This window comes from Phalacrocorax carbo, chromosome 6, assembly GCF_963921805.1.
Source record: "Phalacrocorax carbo chromosome 6, bPhaCar2.1, whole genome shotgun sequence".
NCBI lineage: Eukaryota > Metazoa > Chordata > Aves > Suliformes > Phalacrocoracidae > Phalacrocorax > Phalacrocorax carbo.
Window position 1 is genome coordinate 11,047,265 of NC_087518.1, and position 21,298 is coordinate 11,068,562.

The 21,298-nt window shown below is 39.0% G+C and overlaps 1 protein-coding gene across 1 annotated transcript in view; it reads right to left on the minus strand.

Annotated features, from left to right (window-relative positions):
• Positions 1-21,298, minus strand: part of PRKAR2A (protein kinase cAMP-dependent type II regulatory subunit alpha) — a 68,690-nt gene that overhangs the window by 13,035 nt on the left and 34,357 nt on the right. The window contains exons 3-6 of the mRNA XM_064453618.1: positions 12,702-12,754; positions 11,027-11,110; positions 6,527-6,633; positions 1,130-1,283 (exon numbers count right to left, since the gene is read on the minus strand). Of these exons, the coding sequence (XP_064309688.1) occupies positions 1,130-1,283; positions 6,527-6,633; positions 11,027-11,110; positions 12,702-12,754 (398 nt within the window). The remainder of the gene's footprint in view (positions 1-1,129; positions 1,284-6,526; positions 6,634-11,026; positions 11,111-12,701; positions 12,755-21,298) is intronic.

Below are 21,298 nucleotides of genomic sequence, written 5' to 3' on the forward strand. Positions count from 1 at the left end.
AGTGAATGTAATCACTGAAAAAATAAACCCAAAATTAACCCAATTTGTGCAGTTATTTTCAAAGGCAAACTGAAACACAGAATCACCTTCTCATTTTCTTCCTTTTATGAATAAGCTCAGTTTGTAGCCAGCTGCTTTGTTCTGTCTTGTTCAAGAAATTAGATTCTGACATTACTCCCTGGTTGATTTACCAAAATCTCTTCTTTCAGCTCACAAAGGGAAGGTAGAAGTCAGATCTCTCAGCAAGCGCTGAGATTGCATTATCACTCTGTGTGTAGCAGCTTATCAGTCCTATAATCAAGGTCACAACACAGGGTCAACCCACAGCAATAGTTGCCGAGGAGCCCAGCACACACAGAAAGCATACGACACTTCTGGCTTCAAAGGCTCCGCTGATTGCACAATCTGCTTATTATGTGTGCCCTCACAGATGAGTAAGAGAGCACCGTGAAAATAACCCTTTCCAAATAGTACAGAGAAAAGAACTAAAAAGGGAAACTAATGTCTACAGCTTCACATTCAACACTGCTGGGCTAGAGACAAAGCAACACCATCATTTATCTCAGTATCTCATTGGTCACGCTGACCTGAGAACCTCTTGCAGGGTAACACAAAGGGACCAGAAACATCAGGACAGTTTATTTTGAAGGAAAACAAAGCAGTTTTCCTAGCTCTTCAAATTACAGACATCCTCAAGAAGATATTTAACACCTTCCCATTCCCCTTAAAGCAGACAAAATGGTAGGAAGGTGAGTTGACAGTAAGGAACATCACTTAGATATTGTTCCACCCTCCCATAAAATACATGTATTAATGCCTCCCACTGTCCTCTGCTGGATGAAAACAAAACCAGGGCTGGGGTTTTTCTTCCCCTCTAACAAAAGCCACCGCTACAGCAAATGCAAAATAATAAAGGGACAGATAAAGCTAGTGATATACTTTTTACAGATAAGTTGTTCTAGAAAGGGGGCCAAAAAAATTTGCGCACTGAATCTCTTATGCCAGGAGCTGAGATAACAGATCATGATAAAATAGCAGTTAGCACAAGGAGCCATACCAAGAGAAGCACTGGATATGGTGAGTTAGTGTTTAAAATATTATGGATGTGAGAGCAACTTCCTTTCCTTACCAGTCCCCAAAGGGCTCCTTCTGTTGTGGCAACAATGGTGGCAGCTCTAGGAGTGTTGTACATCAATGCCAGTTCCCCAAAACTGCCATGATTATCATAGCGGCCCACGCAGCGTGACTGGTTGTCTTTCGCTACAACAATATCATACAATCCCCTGGAAAACAATGGAATAGATGTTTTTTATTAGACAACATACCAGTGCAAAACATAAAAACAGCTTTTTGCTGTTATACAAATAGTCCTCTTATTGCTGGGTGAGATGGAACATGCTTTACTGCAATTCCAATTGCCTCATACTAAGGTGGTTCCATCTATACTATTTTCACAATAATTCTCTCTTAATAAAGCATTTCACTCCTGACAGATCTGGGCAGGATCTACTTGGTTTCCTCTGCATAGTATTTTGACATTGCCATTTTAAGTGTTCTGGCCAGGGTGATAAGTAGTTTCATCATCTTTAACCGTATTTGTCTTTTCACAGCATGTGTGCTATCCAGCGAGGCCTCTTTAGAGTGAGTTGGATCCATCTGTACCTGTTTTCTGCAGTACCTTTGGGATACATGCGATCTGACTGCTCACCTGCTCCTATTGTTGTGCCTCAACTCCAGTTTAAGGGTATGTCTATGTCGTAAGCCTGAGATGCAACTGTAGCTGGTATCTGCATATGCCCGTGCTAGATTCAAACTATCCAGCTCTCGTACGGACAAACAGTGATGCCGTAGAAGCATAAAAAAAAAAAATTACAGAAAGGGTCTGTCTCTACATACCTAAGATACTGAGTGAGTTTTGCAGTGCAAACTGACCAGTCATCTTATGAGCGGCACATACTGATGATCCTCAAGCTGGACGATTTAAAGCTAGTTCAGGAATGTTACACATGCCACATCTTTACACTGTAGCACAGAGATCTCCAGAGGCAACCATTTTCACCTGGGATTTGTCTAATAGCTTCCTTATGACCAAAACTTTTACCACTCAGTTGAACTTCACACCATGCTGCAGCTCTGAGCACACTGACAGTTGAACCAACCAATTTTATCCCCTTTTCCATGGAGGTGTGACTACTGAAGAATGCAGGTTACAGCATGTTGATGTTTGAACTTGAAGAGCATCTCTTTGACTCACAAAGCTCTGCGTGCTGAGGTGACACAGGAAGATGCACAAGCTTAGGAAACACGGGTAAGTAACTTCCAGCAGTTTTGCAGAACATTACGGGTTCCACTCTAGTCACACTGACTTCAAATTAAAGCAGCAGACCTAAAAGGTTTTTAGTTCTTTGTTCTTTTTTCATTATAGTTCACCTGTAGAAACAGGAAAGCTCTAAAACAGATGACATCTAGCCAGGATCTCTGAACAGAAAGTGTTCAAGAACCAGAAGCCTCCTTGCACTTTGTTCATAGGGAACTGTAACCTGTTTAGACTGGATGAGGAGCATCCTGCTCTCTAGATGTACTCTTCCTACATTATAATGAAGTTAAGGGAACAGTATCCCAGAATTTACTAAGAATCAGAAGACTAGTCTGATGAAGATGCAGGTACAAGTCCAGCGAGTCAAAGCTCAAGACACAAATCTGGACCCAACCGCACCACAGCAACTGCGTATGAAGAATCAGGGTGGGCACAGAAAGGTAGCCCTTTAAAGGTCGAACAAGCGTCTGTAACACCCTCAGGGCTATCTTATGCTTGGGGCTTTGAAAAAATAATTTAAAAACATAGCTTGATTAACTCTTGGCTATGGCACCAGAAACCTTTCAGGGACTAGCCACTGGCCCAAGATACTTTACAAAGTATACCATGTCCTAGAGAAAAGCAGGTATGGAACACCCTCCTGGCTTTAAGCAGCTGAACATGAATTTATTTTTTCCCAGGAGTTTAGATCTTTGTCAGAGGAATGATATTATCTCCCAGAACATCACTAGACACGAAAGAAAAACAGAATCACCAGAAATGGCAGTAGGTGAAACTTCTCATGGTAAACAAGTATGGGAACAGACTCATTGGTGAGACCTGCCCTGGGTTTGTTAGTTACCTTTGAACATGGCTGCATCTAAAAAAAGCAAACTAACAACAACAACAAAAAAAAACTACAGGACAGCTTTATGGCAGCTTAACTTGTAGTAGGAGATCCCACAAAATGGACATTGCACACAAACAATTAAAACACATCAAAGTGAGGAAGCTTCACACAACGATTTGAGGGTCTGCTGTATTCAAGCCTTTCAGACCCAGAGAAAGGTTTGGCTACTGGATCAATAGTAGATGGGCCAGACTCAGACAGCTCAAGATCCAAGAAATTTAGTCTCTCTGTCACCCAGAAAGATAAAGGAGGAAGCTAGGCACAGGAAGGCTGCATGACATCCTAACTAGCCACTTTTTACAATCTACTGCTTACTCACACCTAGGGGAGAGAGAAAAAGAAACCAACAGTATTCTAACAGTAAACTAAAGATTAGCGTTGATGAAAAGTTTCACTAAGTCTTGCAATGTCCAATATCTATTTAATGATTCTCTGAGAGGCACCAGAGGCCACAATCTTCAGAGGTTTTTTTGATCTAGAAGAGCCATCAGTGAGTGCCTTAAGCAAACACAACTTCTTCCCATCCCTAAGCCTGAAAGTCACTTACTAGTGCCTTTTATTTCCAAATAACTATAGCCACAGAACCTTCAGCCAAGCATTCAGCTGCCTGCGGCCCAAGGACTAAATTGTTGAAGGACCACTGGGTGACCTTGGCTCAGCTTTGAGAAAACTGTTGCTGAGCTGTGACACAGTCCCTGCAAGATAAGGAAAATAAAAACACAGACTGAAGTGTAATTGTTGAGATGGTAATCGTTAGGATCTCAAGGTCTCAAAAGAAAAACACTGACGTGAAAAAATATAAAACCCCAAGGAAAAAAGAAGTCAGAAAAGGGCAACTCAGCAAGATGTGGATCAGTCTCTTCCAAGAGGCAGCATAGGCCAGTGCTGCCCCTCCTGACTGATGACTGCTCAATCAGCAGACACTCATCAGGTGCCTTCTCAGCAGTGATGAGCATACTAATGTTTAGCCATGCAAAACATTCATCCTAGCTCTCCCTTCCATGCATGAAGCACTAAATAGCTGCTGCATCCTGCTGCATCTGTCCTGCCTGCTGTACCCCTGCACATGGTAAAAGACACTCAGACAAAAGCAATATGATGAGGAAGCATTACAACCAGAAGACTTTGGAAAAAAAAGGCCTGTGCTAGAAAGCCTATTCCTCTATGCAGACAAGAAACTAAAGAGTTACATCTGCAACACAAAGTCATTGTTCATTCAGAAAGGAAGAAACTAATCCTCTGGGATATTTCAGCATTAATGACTTATCTTAAGAGTAAAAAGACATGCTTACTGATGCCTTGAAAGAGCCTGAGTCCTCTGAATTTGCACCTGCACGCAAGCGGAAATATTGTAGCTTTCCTTAAGCACCAGTATCCTGCTATTCTTTTGCATAAAAAAATGAGGGGGTGGGAGGTGGAGGAGGACTAGAAAGGAGAGGGTGGGACAGAAAAATTCTTAACTGTAGAATTCTTTCTAACAACTGAACAGCCGACATAAGTGTTGCAGCCGAGCTGGTGTTTACAGCAAAGGCTGGCAGGTTCTATTGTAGACAACATTGAGTTTAATTTCCCTCACTGCGTAGCCTTTCTGCCACATACTTTCGGCAACATATTTATGTTATTAGTGTAGTATAACTTGAGAGTAAAACAAAACAAAAGCCTGAAATCTTCCAACCCAACTATCTCTTGATGGAAAAAAATGTTGCAAAATAGCATTACATCTGTAGAACACACAGACCATCAAAACATTTACCCGAATATCAAAGATAAGGTTCCATTTCACTTTATTTTTGGTTAAAACTCATAGCAGGAAGAGCTTTTTAGTAACCAACAGGTTAAGAGCCTTACACAGAAACAAGTTAAAAGAGGCTGATGGTATCTAACAAATCTGAAAGGCTCCCAAACTGAGTTTAAGTTTCCTCAAGATTAGGAACCACTGCTCTGCGTACATCTCATCTTTGCAGAGGTAGTGGCTCTGGCTCCCACGAGTTCTGATCTGCAATACATTCTTATCTGGGACATCATGATCTCCCCAGTGAATATGGTGAGAGAAGGAAATTGTCCTATCTAGCCAAAGACATGGGATTGGTCTGAGACAGAGCGGTTGAGGGAGATAGCAAGTGTAGAAATGGAGCACTGATTTAGGCTAATGGGATGGTATAGTAGAGGACAAGAGAACGGGCATATGGTCAGAATGTATTTGACGTAGCCTTATGTTATCTAATTCCCCTAACCAGAAAGGGGAACGGCCTTAAAATGAAAAAGCATCATTTAAAATGAGCCATTTCTAACGCAGAAATTTTTTTGCAAATTCATTACACACAGCATAAGTGACAATTGAAAAAGCAACACATTGTCTTGAAGAACTGCTTTGAAAGCATTTAATACAATGTTAATGGTGCCATTATTTCAGTGATGAGGACGATAACAGTGCACCAAAAAAGTAGTTTGCTAAGATCATGTTCCAACAGACATTTATAATTCAGTTAGTAATATTCTGTTTAATATTAGTTTTACAGGAGAGAAAAAAAAAATCTGTGTCCTTAATCACCATATCTGAAGAAGAATTAAGAGTAACATTAGCCAGAATTTCTTCCAAAAAGGTAAGAGATACTCAAAATGTACATGTGTTCTATGTCTGGTATGCATATGATCCACAAAATTATCATGTGAATTTGCTTGATGTGAGAAATTGCAAAATGGCACCTTAAACTCTGTAAATACAGATCACATGACCAACAGAAGCAAAGTAACTGCAAGTCTCTCTGAAGTCAGTGACCAAAACTAATTGGACAAAGTCCAGGTTGTTCCATGGTGGCCACTACCATGGATTTTTACTTCCTGTATTCTCCTTCCCCAGAATAATCTCCCAACACTTCCCTTACCATATGGTTTATTTTGCTGCTTTTGTCCCTCCTTTGTTCAGAAAAAAAATGCATCCTGGTCTAGAGACAGCATGTAATATGGCTGGTTTTAAGCTATGTATATGCTGATGGGCACAAAAGCTAAACTGAACAAATTGTAGGCAAGCTCATCCTGCAGCTCTTTCCTCAGGAAAAGGGGTATTTGAGTTTTTACACAGTCACATAGAATGTGTTAAAACCCAGCAGGTTTGAAATGTCCATCTCTGTCAAATTTGATTGTCCCAGGGCAAATGATCCAGAAGTCAATGGTGGACTAAAGGGGAAAATGGAAAGATCAAAGAGGCAATGACTGCAAAAAGTAAGTTTCCTTCAGAAACTGTCCTGCAGTAAGCACTCACTGCCATTTCTAAGAAACTGAAAAGAAACAGTCTACATTTCAAAGGCACAGCTGCTTACCGCTCAATGACATAGAAGTTGTCTCCATCATCACCTTGGTCAATCACATGTTCCTGAGGCTTCACCTTCCTCTCAAACATGGCATCAAGGACTTGAGACAGCTGCTCCTATAAAATGAACAGGAGGGAAAAAATAAATAAAATCAAACAAACCTCTCAGAAGATACACCTTAGCATTATTGCTGGACAGGGGTGAGTTCATTTGACTTGAACTGGATAGTGAAGTGCAACATGCATTGCATTATTTTTATGTATGCAAATACATTGCATTATTTTTATGTATGCAAATACAAGTACTACTGATATTAAATGTTGATTTCCACTAGTAAGTATCTCACTTGTTTCCAGCTTATTAATACAAGTTCAATAATGCAGACAAACATAGATACCTCCATTACAGAAGAGCTGTTATCTCACATTTAGGTCCAAATGGCTTAACTTATGCATACCATTTCAGGGCCAAAACACACAGGTACAGCAAGCTCTCACTCTGTATAATCTGACACAGCTTCACTGCAATGGACACATATTGATTTATGTCAACAGTACATACATTTCATTATACGTATGTATATCTGGAAACTGCACCACAATTTATTAGTAACTTATTTGTACTGTCATCATCTAAGAGGCCCAGGCATAATCAGGACTGTACTGAACAAGACTCCACAGTTATTTCCCTAGATAGTCTGTGTCTTAGAAAACCTGCAATTCCAGCACAAGATTAGATCAGATGGGGAGCACGTACAGAAAATGGGATAATGCTAGTCTGCACTGCAGACTCAAGCTAGGTTTCTCTGATGAGCCACAATTAAACACTTTTTGTAGGCAGCACAGCCAGGGAAGCTGTCAAAGCCAAGAGAGATAATGCCATATAAATGCCTTGCCTCAGTGCTGAGCTGCTCTACCACAAAAATCGTCTGAGGGCTGGAGCACCTCTCCTATGAAGAAACGCTGAGAGAGCTGGGGTTGTTCAGCCTGGAGAAGAGAAGGCTGAGGCCTTTCAGTACTTAAAGGGGGACCATAGGAAGGATGGGGGCAATCTCTTTGGCAAGGCCTGATCCTACAGGACAAGAGGTGATGGTTTTAAACTAAAGCAGGGTGGATTTAGGCTGGATATAAGGAAAAATTTTTTTACAGTCAGGGTGATGAAACACTGGAACAGGTCGCCTGGAGAAGTGGTAGATGCCCCATCCCTAGAGACATTCAAGATCAGGTTGGACAGGGCTCTGAGCAACCTGATCTAGTTGAAGGTGTCCCTGCTCGCTGCAGGGGGGTTGGACTAGATGACCTCTAAAGGTCCCTTCCAACCCAACCCATTCTATGATCTTTGTTATTCCAAAGTCCATTAAGAACAGACTTTCATTGCATTTTCAACGACCAGATATTAAAAGTTTAAGATGTAGATCACAGCTGAGTTTCTAAAAAGGTACTGTATGAACATTCGAACTAGTCTTTAAGCTACTAGATACACTTGAAATATTTACTGCACTCCTTAAGTTGGCAATAATCATTGCAGCATTTATAGGCACCACTATATTGAAAATATTGCCTGTCATTTCACTAGAATCCTATTTTTGTGTCTTTAAAACCTCTCCTGATATTTAAAAACAATCATTGCATGAAAGCCATTTATTTTAACCACATATTTCACAGCATGCATTTAAGTAACAGTTGTCAGAAAATGAGCAATGCAGAGTTTAAAAAGCTTTTTAAAGATACTGTAACTCAATAATGCTTTATTTGGAGGATAAACAGGCAAAGACTGTTTTAAGTAAATAAACAACTGAACTCTTCTGTCAATAAAAGGACAAGCTTTGGCAGATTTCTGAACTGTAGAAAGCTTTCTTGGTTTAAATATGGGCACTGAGCATGCTCAGGGGCCTTTCTGGTAAGGATAACAGTCATTGCTCTCACCCAGTACAAAACTGAGTTGTAACTAGGATTCTGCAAACTCATTTATAAGACACTATGGAGCCTACGCATGATACATCATACAGAGCTTTTAACAGAAGTTACCTACTCTCCCGGCACTTCATACTGAAACATAAAATAAATCAGGTTTATCATTGGGGATGCTCAGAATCTCAGTGTTAAACTCGCTGATAATCTGAATTGATTTTAGTCCAAAGTTCAGTGTGAATCTTGCTAGAAGTGATCCACTGGACACTGACTCCCTTGTGTTTGACACCAAGTATTACAACAACTATGCATGAAAGTGAAAACATCTAACAGCACTGTTGAGTCACTGGGCCTAAATTCAGCACAGTTCACCCAAAGGCAGCCAGTGGAAAAGGGATTAATTTGGCCAGGACATTTCAGTCATACAATCATATTTACTCCTAAAGGGGTTTTATGCAGTTTCATTGTTGTTGTGTTTGTTTGTTTGTATTTAACAATTTTACATGACACTCTTTAGAGGTTAAGAAGCAAAAGAACATATTTTGAGCCATAATTTAAGTGTGTTCCTTACAATTATTAAAGGACAGTATACACTGAGGAAAAGCGGCAGCCGTGCATTCTGCCTTTCAGTGGGAATTCTACAGCCAACCTTCCAAGCCAGTCATATACAGAGGGAATTGAAAAGAAATTTTGGGGAGGAAGGGTGAAAGGATGCAAGTTCCATACTCCCTTTATACCCATTACTAGGAAAGCTTTCCCGTCTGCTAAGTGCCCTTTATCATACTATAACCAACGTATGGACTGCAGTTATCTTTTTCAGCCATGTGCAATCTTAAAGCCTGAGTCTGTAACAGTTGCAGTTAAGATCATTTCCATTACTTCTCTTCCTCAGCTGCTTAGAAAGCTTTTCCCAGAAAGCAGTATTTTTCCAAGCCCACTTTCTCAGCTCAATTTTTTTTTTTCAAAGTCATCTTTGAATATAAACTGGTTATTAATTTTTGCTTCTGGGTGATTTTACTGGAAGCTATAAGATTGGCCTACTAAATTCGACTGGTGATCACATTTTGTATATATCCCTTGACCTGCTGAATGTTCTTAAGTGTTTCTTTTTTTTACGGTATATAATCAGGTTACTTGCAAAAGGAACATTTAAAATATCTTAAGTAAATAGGCTTCCAACAGGAATCCCAGAAGAGTGAAAGGCCAATTCTGGAAAGGACAGGTTTCAAGGAAACTTTTTAAAAGAATGTCAATTCCTTAAGCCTGCTGCAATCAAAAGCTTTCAACCGTTATTTTGAGGATGAAGTTCAACGACTCTTGGGGTTTGTACAGCAACCAAGAACTGGGAGAACTTCCTGGTTTTCAAGGAAAGCTGAGCAGTGTTTCTGAAACCATAAGCTTTCATATCTTTTCATATCTCTGGCAAAGCTCAGTGACTCAAACCAGGAAGCTACAGGGACCACTGCTGGTGTTACAGCCTTCATTTTTCCCCAACCTGTAGCAGAGATGTCAGTTCTGTTTTCATGCAAACACCAGACCAGAGATGAGATGCATTTATTCTACAACCTCTCAGAGGCTGGATTAGAGGATCTCCAAAGGTCTGTTCCTGAACTATTCTATGGTCCAATACTTACAAATAAATATCTCAAAGGTGGGTGTCAAGAGGATGGGGCCACGCTCTTTTCAGTGGTGCCCCATGTCAGGACAAGGGGCAACAGGCACAAATTGGAACACGGGAAGCTCCACTTAAATATGAGTAAAAACTTCTTTACTGTGGGGGTGCCAGAGCAGTAGCACAGGCTGCCCAGGGAGGTTGTGGAGTCTCCTTCCCTGGAGACATTCAAAACCCACCTGGACCTGGTTGTGTGCCCCCTGCTCTGGGTGTGGCTGCTCAAGCAGGGGGGTTGGACAAGATAATCTCCAGAGGTCCCTTCCAACCCCTGCCATTCTGTGATTCTGTGATCCCCATTTCAAAAAACTTTATTCCAATTAAGATTACTAAGTGCGAGCAATGGAGACTCTCATCCTTAAAATTCAATGCTCAGGCAAGGACTAATTAATAACCGATTTCAGCAATAAAAACAAGATGAGTAAGAATAGGAACAACCTAAAAATGTTACTTTACATTCATTTACAGAAAATTTACTGACATATTGGCATTTAAGAAAAAGATGCAGTAAACTGAAATCATGCAAATGTGGATAGTGTTCAATATCATAACTGTGTAACTTCCTTTTTAAATTGCCCATAAAATTTATGAACTGTTTCCTAGGGAAAGGGAAATCAGGTCCAATGGTACCCAACAGCAAATACTGAAAGATAAGCAAGAGAATTTTAAAACAAACAAAAAACCCCACAACACTCAGAGGGGGCAGAATTTAAAGGGAGAGGGATCTGACAATCATGGCAACTGACAATTTGACATGTTTGTTTATACTGTTCATTGATTGTTGATCTTCAAACACATCCCAATCCAGCCTGCATATAATTAATTCGTAAACTATCACAATGCAAACAAGTGTCTAGACTCTTAGATCTTGCTATTACTTGTACCTACAGACCATCAACTTCAGTTAAGATTTCCTTAAAATGATACTACCTGATCTAGGTTTTTGAAGAGTAGGATATCTTTACACGCTTCCTGCAGTCTGCATCGCTGTTCGTCAGTTTTTGGATGAACTACCTTTAAAACAAAGTAAACCAAAACTGTCATGACAACAAAGAAATATTACAGACTGAACCTTCACTTCAGAGTGAAAAAGCAGAACATTTAAGAGTGTCAAAGTATACAGTTTTTTGTTTGCATAAACAGTATTTATAAACATACAGTGCAAGACAGAATGAAAGAGACAAATATGCTGACAATTAACACATGCAAAATAATAGTCAAGAAAGACAAGAAAGAAGAGGACGCCTTCTCCTTTCCTCCCTTCTAACCCAGCCACAGATGCAGTCAAGGCTTGAGCATTTGGAACAGAGGAAAAAATCAAGTTTTCTTTCTAAACTCTGGCTATATTAGTCCAAATATACTTATTGTTGTCATACAGGTAGTTTATAAGATTCATGATATTCATGATACATATGTATCTCAGCCCATCTAATAACAGAAGTTATCTAAGAAGCTTCCCGCGCCCCACCCCACCCCCCACAAAAAATTACTTAAATAAAGCTTTGCTGTTTGAGATCTTTTTTTGTTACTTCTTGCCAATTATAAACGTCTCATCAGGTTAAAGGAACCAGCATTCACTGTGTCACAAAAATGTTTATATACTTGCTTGTTGGGGGCTAATTATGAAACATATATAAAAATACTAATTACCTCGCATTCATCACATTAACTGTATTTGACTCCTCCTTATTCCAGAAAACAACAGTTACATTAATAGGTATTTCTAAAAATTCGTTGTCCAAAGTTGAGCAGATCTCAGATCCTTACTTTAAAAGAAAATTGAGTATTGAATCAGCAGCCAGGAGAATTAAGACTTTTGATGGAATAAATGTATCCAGGTTTACAAACATGTGGATGATCAGACACATTCACAGTCTTTTTTTCTTTTTGTAACATCTTATTTATGAAGTATGTTCTTTTTTAAGAGAAATTAAATTAGATTGTCCTTGCAGAAGTGTAAGCATCCTTGATCTGGAATCTGGAAAAGGAACACCAGAAGTCCAGAGAGAAAACATTGACCTTACTTGCTAGGCTACTGGATTTGCTCACAGAAAAACATCTCTAAAGAAATACAATTACAGTGTCCGGACTTGCAATTCCTAGAGATTCCCAACTTTCAAAAACAATAGAAAAAACAAGTAGCCACAGTCACAAATTATTTCAACAAAATATTTCTCCTACCCAGGCCAAACTGCTTTGACAAGAAAGGCAATAAAAAAGCATGTAAGGAATTTTAAGCACACACAAAGAAACAGCTGTGGTAAAGCTTAATTAGTTCTTCACAACAGCATCAATGCTCTAGGAATTGCCTCAACAAGCCTTAAAAGATAATTAAGAAAGGAAAATGTCCAGAATTTTGAAGATGATAGACTTAAGCACAGCTCTTGAGCCCTTTGAAATAAAATTATATTAAAGCTATAGTGTCAAAAAAAGTGCACGAGACAAAGTGGCCCTAAATTTCAGAGCAATGTCACTTTGTCAATGTCAGCATACCACACATCCTCTCAGAACAAAATGCACAAGTGGTAGGGAAAAGGTGACGTACAGACATCTGCCTGTGAAACTGCAGAGAGAACCGTGCATGATGCAATTAACTCATTCTTACCCTTTGTTCTGTATCTTCTTCCTCTTCATCTGGATTGAAAGCTTCAGCACAAACTTGGGAAAAAAAAGAGAGAGGAAAATTAGTAAAAAGCAGCACATGAGAAAAATCAAACCAAGTTCAAATTAATTTCTTCTATATTTTATTTTCCTACAGGAAAAACAAAATCACTTGTGTTTTTATGTCCTTATAGTGTCAGAGGCTTAAATCCTATGTATTCTCTGAGCAGGCACAGTATGGCTGTTCTCAAACTCTCCTGTAAAAAGTTTAACTTAAAATAGAAAATAATCTTGCCTAGGGAGTACTCCAAAGCATGCACACAGATTTCCTTCCAATTCTTACCAAAGCATAACAATTGCCATTCAGATTCATTTACAAACATCGTCTCTAAAATGCAGGGGAAGAATACTGCAGCTACATTGCTTTGTTCTTTGCAGTGCAATTTACAGAGCAAAACCCTCAAAAAAAAAAAAAGAGAGAGTAGAAGGAGGCACACAGCACTTATTCCACCTCAAGTCAGATTTGCAAGCAAGTATCTATATTTTGGCATTTTTTTCCATTCAGAGAAATCATGCTTACACTAAAATTAACCTGGGAAACAAACGATCAGCTTGACTACAGTATATTCTATGACAAAAAAAATGTTTAGTCCCCTCCCACATATGCTCCTAAATCTTACTGCATTTGAATCAAATGACTGTCAAGTTGTGATGTAAAAACAACTTTAAAAAATACAAAGTTTTTTGGTTTTTGTTTTTTAAAAAGGATGAGAACATTTGTGGAAACCATACACTGTAATGCATAGGCACAAGGCTCTGCCAAACATGTCGTTATAACTACAGGATCAATTGTAAGAGAGGCAATGATAATATTTTTGTTCAGTTTTAATACTTCAGAAAAGGCTTATCTTAACAGTTATGCTGTTACACAATTTTACAATATTAAACACAAACACCTTTGGCTGCCAAAAGCCTAAGGCTCTAGCTCAGACTTTCTTATTAATTCATGACATTTGCAGTTCTTGCATGTCAAAGTGAACTCTATATTCTAACTAGATGTTAGTCAGAGGTAGTCAAGAGAAAGCGAGAGTCAGTCCTGTTTTCATCTAGTTCTGCTCTTACTTGAATAAGGGTGGTCTCACTTCTGAGCCTATACACTACTTGTAAAATTTTACAAGGAAACACAGACAAGCATTTTCCTTTGTACTTTATCCAGCATCCTGACAATACTGAAGACTTGGAAGAATGCCCAGAAGCTCACTGCAATGACATCTAACCACTGAACGGACTTAGAAAGTCTAAATAAAAATAAGCAGATTTAAAAGAAAAAAAAAATCTAGAAGGCCTAGCATTCAGCAACTTGCAAATAATTTGAAAATGCATACAGGACTATTGACCTCATCATCATGCTTTCAAAAGGACTATAAAAATGCAAAAGTCCAGCATAATTTGCTAGGTAAGACTTGCCTTTTTTTTCTCTCCTTTCTGTCTGAAAGGTACAGGTCTTTCCTAGCAAACTAGATTTTAATTCTTTTTTTTTTTTCCTAGAAGAGGTTGAAGAGACTGGAATACAACATAAGCATTTATCAAACCACAATGTAAAAACGCAATAATGTAATCATTAGGCATTTAAAGAGTAGTTATCGCTCATACAACAAATCCAGTGTCACACTGCCTCTTCTGGTTTACACCATTTAAAAATATAGAAAGAGTATATTAACAGCACACCTACAACAGGCACATGCTTTTAGTTTAACAGAGTGGTCCACTCACATTTAGGGCAGATACTTTACATGGGATAAACAGCATTCTTTCCCAGCTGACAAAAAAAGCATGGTCCACCACACCGTCTAAAGATGACTGTATTATGGGAAGGTAGATGCCTACAAAGCTGCAGAACTTGGACTGATAGGCAAAGATCCGCCTAATATGCAATACAAAGGCATTAACAAGAGAACATTATTAGCATTTCGGTATGAAAGCTTTCCTCCTCCTTTCATTTTACAGTAAGGATCAAAGTCTATTGTGGTGAAAGCTTTGGATTTTCTAATACGGAACATTTTCTTAAAAAAATGCTCCTTGGTTTAAACAGTATGGTGAAACTGGAGATAAAAAGTATCTTCATTCTTTACAACCAGCATATCTTACTAGTAATTAGAGTTCAATTCTTTATTATGCAGAATAGTATATACTATAAATGCACTTCCGTACATTTCTGAAAGTACCTGGCATATAAGCACATTCACCCTGTGTATCTATGAATTCAGAGATCACTGTACTTCATTATATCATTTTATAATTTAAATTCTCAATACTAAGCTGCAAATTGGATTTTGTTCTGGCCTCAACTGCAGGGAAGCTATTGCTAAGAATATGCTTTGGGATTGAGGACATTTTCTTCAAGATTTCCTTGGGAAAACAAGCTTAATAACCACGGCTAAGACTACAGCGCTAGAGCAAAATCTTACTTTAAAACACGCAGCAATCAAACACAATACCGTTCTCTGCAACTTCAGCATCAAACGGCTTTTGTTGGGATTTGTACATGTAAGTCTCGCCTACTTCATCTTACCCAGTAAAGGGTGAAAACAGCTTCATAAAGCCCCCTAAGGATACAGACTAGGACTTAGGCCCTTCCCTTACATATGGAAATCACTGCTGTAGTGCCCATGAATGGGCACCACAGAAATACAACAAAAATGTGGCAAAAATTACTATTTCTTCCCATGCTGTCACATAGAAAGCCTTCCCATTATACTTTTCATTCTTCTACCTCCTGCTGGGATTTCTTTTTTCATGTAGAAGCAGTAGGGCAGACACTTTGGACTTCAACTGACAGCTCTGACTGACAGGACTTTATTTACTTGCAGGCAGAGCCCTAACACTTAATGTGATGTTGTGGGATGGTTAAAAAAAAAGGGAGAGACACAAAAATTATTAATTCTGACCTCAAGCTTAAATTAATATTGTGATATGCTGGAAAGCCCACAGAAAGCTCTGCAGCCTACTCGTATTAATACATAACAACCAACAGCATTTTCCAAATATTTTAAAACATAGCTAATGCAAATAAAAGGCAAACATTACATTGACACTGTCCTGTGGTTTTTGTCACAATAGGTTGAGTTTTCCTTTCCAATGTTTTTAATTGGTAAATTACTTGTGGACTTCTGCGCTGGTGAACATATTACATGTCAAGACCTGTGTGTCAGTCTTACCTTCAGTATATGTTTCATGTTATCTGTGCTCAAACTGTTACTTCTCTACTCTTCTGACTGAAGAAAAAAACCATAATTACCCTAAACTCTGCCAAGCCCTGTCAGAAATCTATGGACGTTAATTTCAGGATTCCTGAAGTTTAGTCATTCGTGCATTACAGTACAGCCAGTCCCAGTGAAAAAAACATTTGATCCTTCATCTGGACAGAGTGAAAGCATACTTGCCCCACTATTTTATACATGATTGAATTCACATACCAACTATTTCAGTGTCCCAATAAAACAGGTACTCCAAGGCAAGCTTATTCTCTCAAGATTATCCTGAAGAAATGTGTTGGTAGTATCTTTCCAGGCTCACTGAAACAGCAGTTGGAAGGGTTCTCTCTCTGAAGGTCATCCAGTCCAACCTACCCCTTAAAGGAGAACTATTTGCAATGCTAGACTGGGGCCGACCTGGAAGCCTCCATGGGCAAAGGCTGCACATCTCTCTGACTAACCTGCTCCAGGGCTCCGCTGCCCTCCTGGGGAAGAAGTTTTTCTTAATGTGCAACCTAAAGCTCACATATATCTTGATATAATTTGAAGTGGCTTCTGAAATCACACCTTTCCTATGTGAGATTTTCAGCACAACTCTGCCCTTAAGCAAGTGGTAAGCATGAATGCATCAGTGAATGTTATGTACAAGTGTGACACACATCCCAATTATGTATTTCCAATACTACAGCTGTATCAGCATATCATGCAGACCAAACTTCCTTCTAAGTCTACCCACATAGTTAAATAGCTTTGGAACATTAAAAAAAGCTAGTTTTCAATTTTAAGAAGCCTTAAGATAAGAAGAAATTCAGGCTTTTATCCTACCATTTACTTTTACTCTCTTGTAGCTTCTGCGGCTTCTAGAGCTAGTTTAGCTTTCTCCTCATATGTCACCTTCTTTGGCTTTCAAGAACAGGCACATCTGTTAACACTTCTGAAGACTCAGAAATTATACAACTCGATCACTGCTTTGTTATGCAGGTGACAGCATCTGAAAGCAACAATCATCTTTCTAGCTGCAGCAATGATGTAAGCAGTGGATGGGTGAGGGAGAAGTAAGGGGTGGGGAGAGAATGAGAAGTAGCAAGAGAAGTTTGCCAGCACAAATACTACCTTTGTTTACGCAAGTTTTAATCACTCCCAAGATAACACTGTTCTGCAAAATGTGTTTTGTCAAGATCAAAGTCCTTGCACTCCATGCAAATCTGCATAATAGTTCAGCATTTAGCTCCCATAAGCAAATAAAGCCTTTTTGAGAAATGCATACCATCCCCGTAGTTGAGAGATCACTGTTACTTTTTTTCAAAACAGTATCCAAGAAGGCTGAGGCCTGAAGCCCTCCAGACACACAGGAGAAAAAAATCCATATTGGACATTAAAATTCTACATTTTATGTAAGGTGAATGCATTGTTAATATTTCTGTTATTAGAAGTACCACCAAAGACATGCTCTGTCATATTCTCATTGCAATTTTGGATAGCACCTTCTGTGCTTTGGAGTGAAATCCTATTCACTCATCTTTACTTATGAGGATGCATTACCTCCAGTTGATCCTATGAGACCCATTAATGAAAATCCAACCAGAGCAGTACATGCAGAACAACTTTTCCAGTTATTTATTCAGATCAGTAATCTTGCACTACGTTTACAGCAACGTTCTTTGCATTTGAGTTTGCCAAAGCTTCAAACATTTTATAAGTCTGCCTCTCAGGGGACAGATGCATAGCCTCTTCTGGGAACACTATGCCAGCTGGAAAGGTGACCACTTCCAGTGGCTTGTCATTCCCTCTTTGACAGCTGAGTTGCTAAAGCAGGCACTTCCAAAACGATGTAGTCAAGATGAACTTAGGAAGCTTAAACAGAGCTTATACATAAGTCTCTGCTGGCATAGCTCAACAGGGGTTTCTGCACTTAGGAGAAAAACTTCAAGTTTCCTCTCACTTCTGTTGCTGGATAACTCTGAATTTTTTGGTTTAGAAATTGCACTTCATTACCCAAGTTAAAGATCTCACCATGTCAAAGCAGACAGATTCATACCTCGATCCAGCAAGTGGGAAACAAAACCTGCACCCATTTGCACTACCTGAACAATTTTCACTTTTATGACAGAATGAAAAGCAACACTGAAACCTGAAAAACAGTTAAACCACCTACACGAAAATCAGCTGGTTCAGCTATCGATTCCCTCACGAGAATTGACTGAAATCAAGTGTGTGTTTTTAGTTAAAAATAACATCACTGAGCCAGCCCAAAACTCAGATCTCAGGTCTTAAAAGACCAGTCTTTATGTGCCTCATGAAGATCCCCAGATGCAGGAGTACCCACAGCAGTACCACCTCCTGACTCTATTCTTAATTCTCAAAGAGGCATAACTGAGACATGACTTAAAATGACTAGGACTTGAACAAACACCCCCTTCAAATCTTTGTCAAATACCAATGCAGAATATTCAAACGCACAAACACTTGTATGGCCATATACGTCAAATAAAGTATAAGATTTTTCAGTTAAGAAATAATGAATTTAGGTGGCAAAGGAAAAGAATGGATTTTCAGTTCTGGAAACAGCTTCAAATTTCATTTAAAGTTGAAATGAAATTAAAATAAAATCAACTCAGTTCTTCACAGGCAGAGTTATTCTGCATTACAGATTAACTACAAAGACACAAAAAATCACTCAGCATGGCTGTGCCAAACCAGCTCAGTCCAGCAAGGATTAGAGGTTCAGGTGCAAGGTCCGCACATGGTCTCAAAGCCTGCTCAGGTTGGAAAGCTGCACAGATAATTTTGTCAGGCAAAGAAGCCTATGACGCCTGTGAGGCCCTAAAATCTTGCACTGCTTCACCCAGCTCTGCAAAAAGCCAGTGTTGCCTCTCTGTACTATTGTACATACACAGCAACAGCTGAAAATGTTCACATGGTTTACCCAAAGCTTTGCTTATTATACCCATAATTCAACTCAAAAAAGCCCCCATCTCTGACATGGACTTACTGGTATTTCTCAACTTTAATAGAGTGGTAAAACTGAGGTTACAGGTAGAGCTCCAAAGGACACTCTCTAGTTCAAAGCTACCCCAAGGCACAATTCTGGATGGACCTTTTTGCCCAGGGAGGTTGGGGCATTTGAGAACTGAATGATGAATTACAGTGCTTGCTGTCCTTGCCTCTGGTAATCATCTATGGTTATTGGTAACCTCTGATAACTATTGCCTCAGTATGATTACATAGTTTCCAGTAGTATTATCTAAATCAGACTTCTCCAGTTTATTTTCTTTCCACCAAGACAGAAATGCAACAATTCCAGTGACAATGGCTTGTGATAAAACTGTAATGCCAATGTCACACACTCCTACTTCATACTACACTTCAGTCATGAGTTCAGAACGGACTACATAATCAATTATAAATGCCACCTTTTATGAAAATGTGTTTTTCTTCTTAGCAGGAAATCCAACTCCACATGAAAGACACCTTTTCTCCCAAAATGCAATACAAGAAGTCCTTTAAAATGATGAAAATTAGTTGACAACTATTTCCATATGTACATTTGTTTTATATATTCTGAATGCATTTTTCAAATATTTTAACTGAATTCATATAGATTAATAAAAATCCAGTTTTAAGTTTAAAACTGGATTTTAAATTTAATTAAATTAAATTTAAAAGGCTTTCTCATCAGATATAGAGTAAAACAATTTAGACAATGCATTACAGCAGAACAGCCATTAAAATGATACAGCCACAAATTAAAAGATTTTTTCCCACTACAGAAAGATTTGGCAAAGTATTTAAAATAACATTTCCCTAGAGGCAGTCAAGAACTTTCATGCTGAAAGGCCTAGAATAATAAATGGAAAATAAATAATCACGGTCTCTTTTAGATTTATATCTTTACATACATATAATGAAAGCAGTGCATGCAGACAATACTGCTTCAACTAGATTTTAAAGACAAACAAAGGGCTTTTATGATACAATGCACTCCTACTTTATTATTTCTAGGTAGGCTTTGTTCGGGGTTTGATTTTTTGTTTTGTTTTGCTTAACTCTTTCTGCAACTTACAGTACCTAGGGTGGAAACTGCCCCAAGGTAACTGACATGCCTTGCTTTGCCACAGCCACCCCATGCATTGCAGGGGCATATGGCACTAGGCAAATAATAACCAAAGGCTCCTCAGCACGCTTGAGAACCTGCTCCTGGGATCTATTATGGAAAGACATTTCCTGCCAAAGCAGGAGGCAAACTGGGGGCAGGAGGGAAGGAAGGCATCCTACTGAACTGCAAGGAAACTTCAAAAGACAACCTTCAGCCTGTATATACTTATTTAAATCCTCCTTATACTCAGAAGCAATTAAAACAGAAAAATTGTGCCATTGCAAGACTGGGGCTAGAATTCTCTTAGGCTCTTCTCCTACCTCTTTGGTATAACCAGATGAACATGACATTTGCCTTTTCTTTTCTTCTTCTTAATTAAACCAACAGCTGTTTATCATTGTATTTGCTTTATGTAGTTGCCTGTTGAATTACATAGAGGCACAACTTTTACTTAATGCCTTTATGTATGAGTCAGGCAAAGTGCTTTGACTTATCCTTCTACTTTACATGTTCACAAGTGGTTAAAGGGTCATACCCTCCCACCTCACAGAAGCCAGGTGCTGGAAAATAATAATAAAGTCATGAGGCTACTTTGCTTCATAGAATAAAATGCTGGCAAAAATAACTGAATAAAATGCTTCTAGGTCGCCTAAATACACATTTGTGCATACACTCCAGTAACTCTACATAATTCCTAGACTGTAATTTTTGATAATTTGAAATCCTACAATTTACGTAAGACCTACCGTGAAGGCACTCTGTGGATAAAATGTAGCACTTTACAAGTAGCCTCCCTCCTGCACAGCTGGAGAAGCCAAGGGACAAGACTACCTGATTTCACAGAAATCATGGACTAAGCCACAACTACAGCTCCCGCATTTCTCACTTCCCTGTCTCTACTCATTACAGTAGAGCTCAGTACCCATCAGACACTACTGTGCTCTGGGCCTCCCAGTAAGAGGTGAGTCTGCATGGAAAATAAAAACAGCAAAAAGCTTTCCATCATGGTAAAGGACTGATAATAAGAAAGCTTTCCATGTGGCAGTATCAAGGGATTTCACAGCTCTGACATGGTAACAGCCAAACCCAAAGTAAGGCCCCTTTGATCTTGAACAGTAATTTAAAATTTGCTACTTCTGTTTCCAACTCCCTTTACTACATTCAAACAAAAGTCATAAAAGGGCAGCAGGGTATTTTAGAATTAGACATTATTATTCTGTGCAATGCAGCCTGAGAAATTCAAATGAAGCA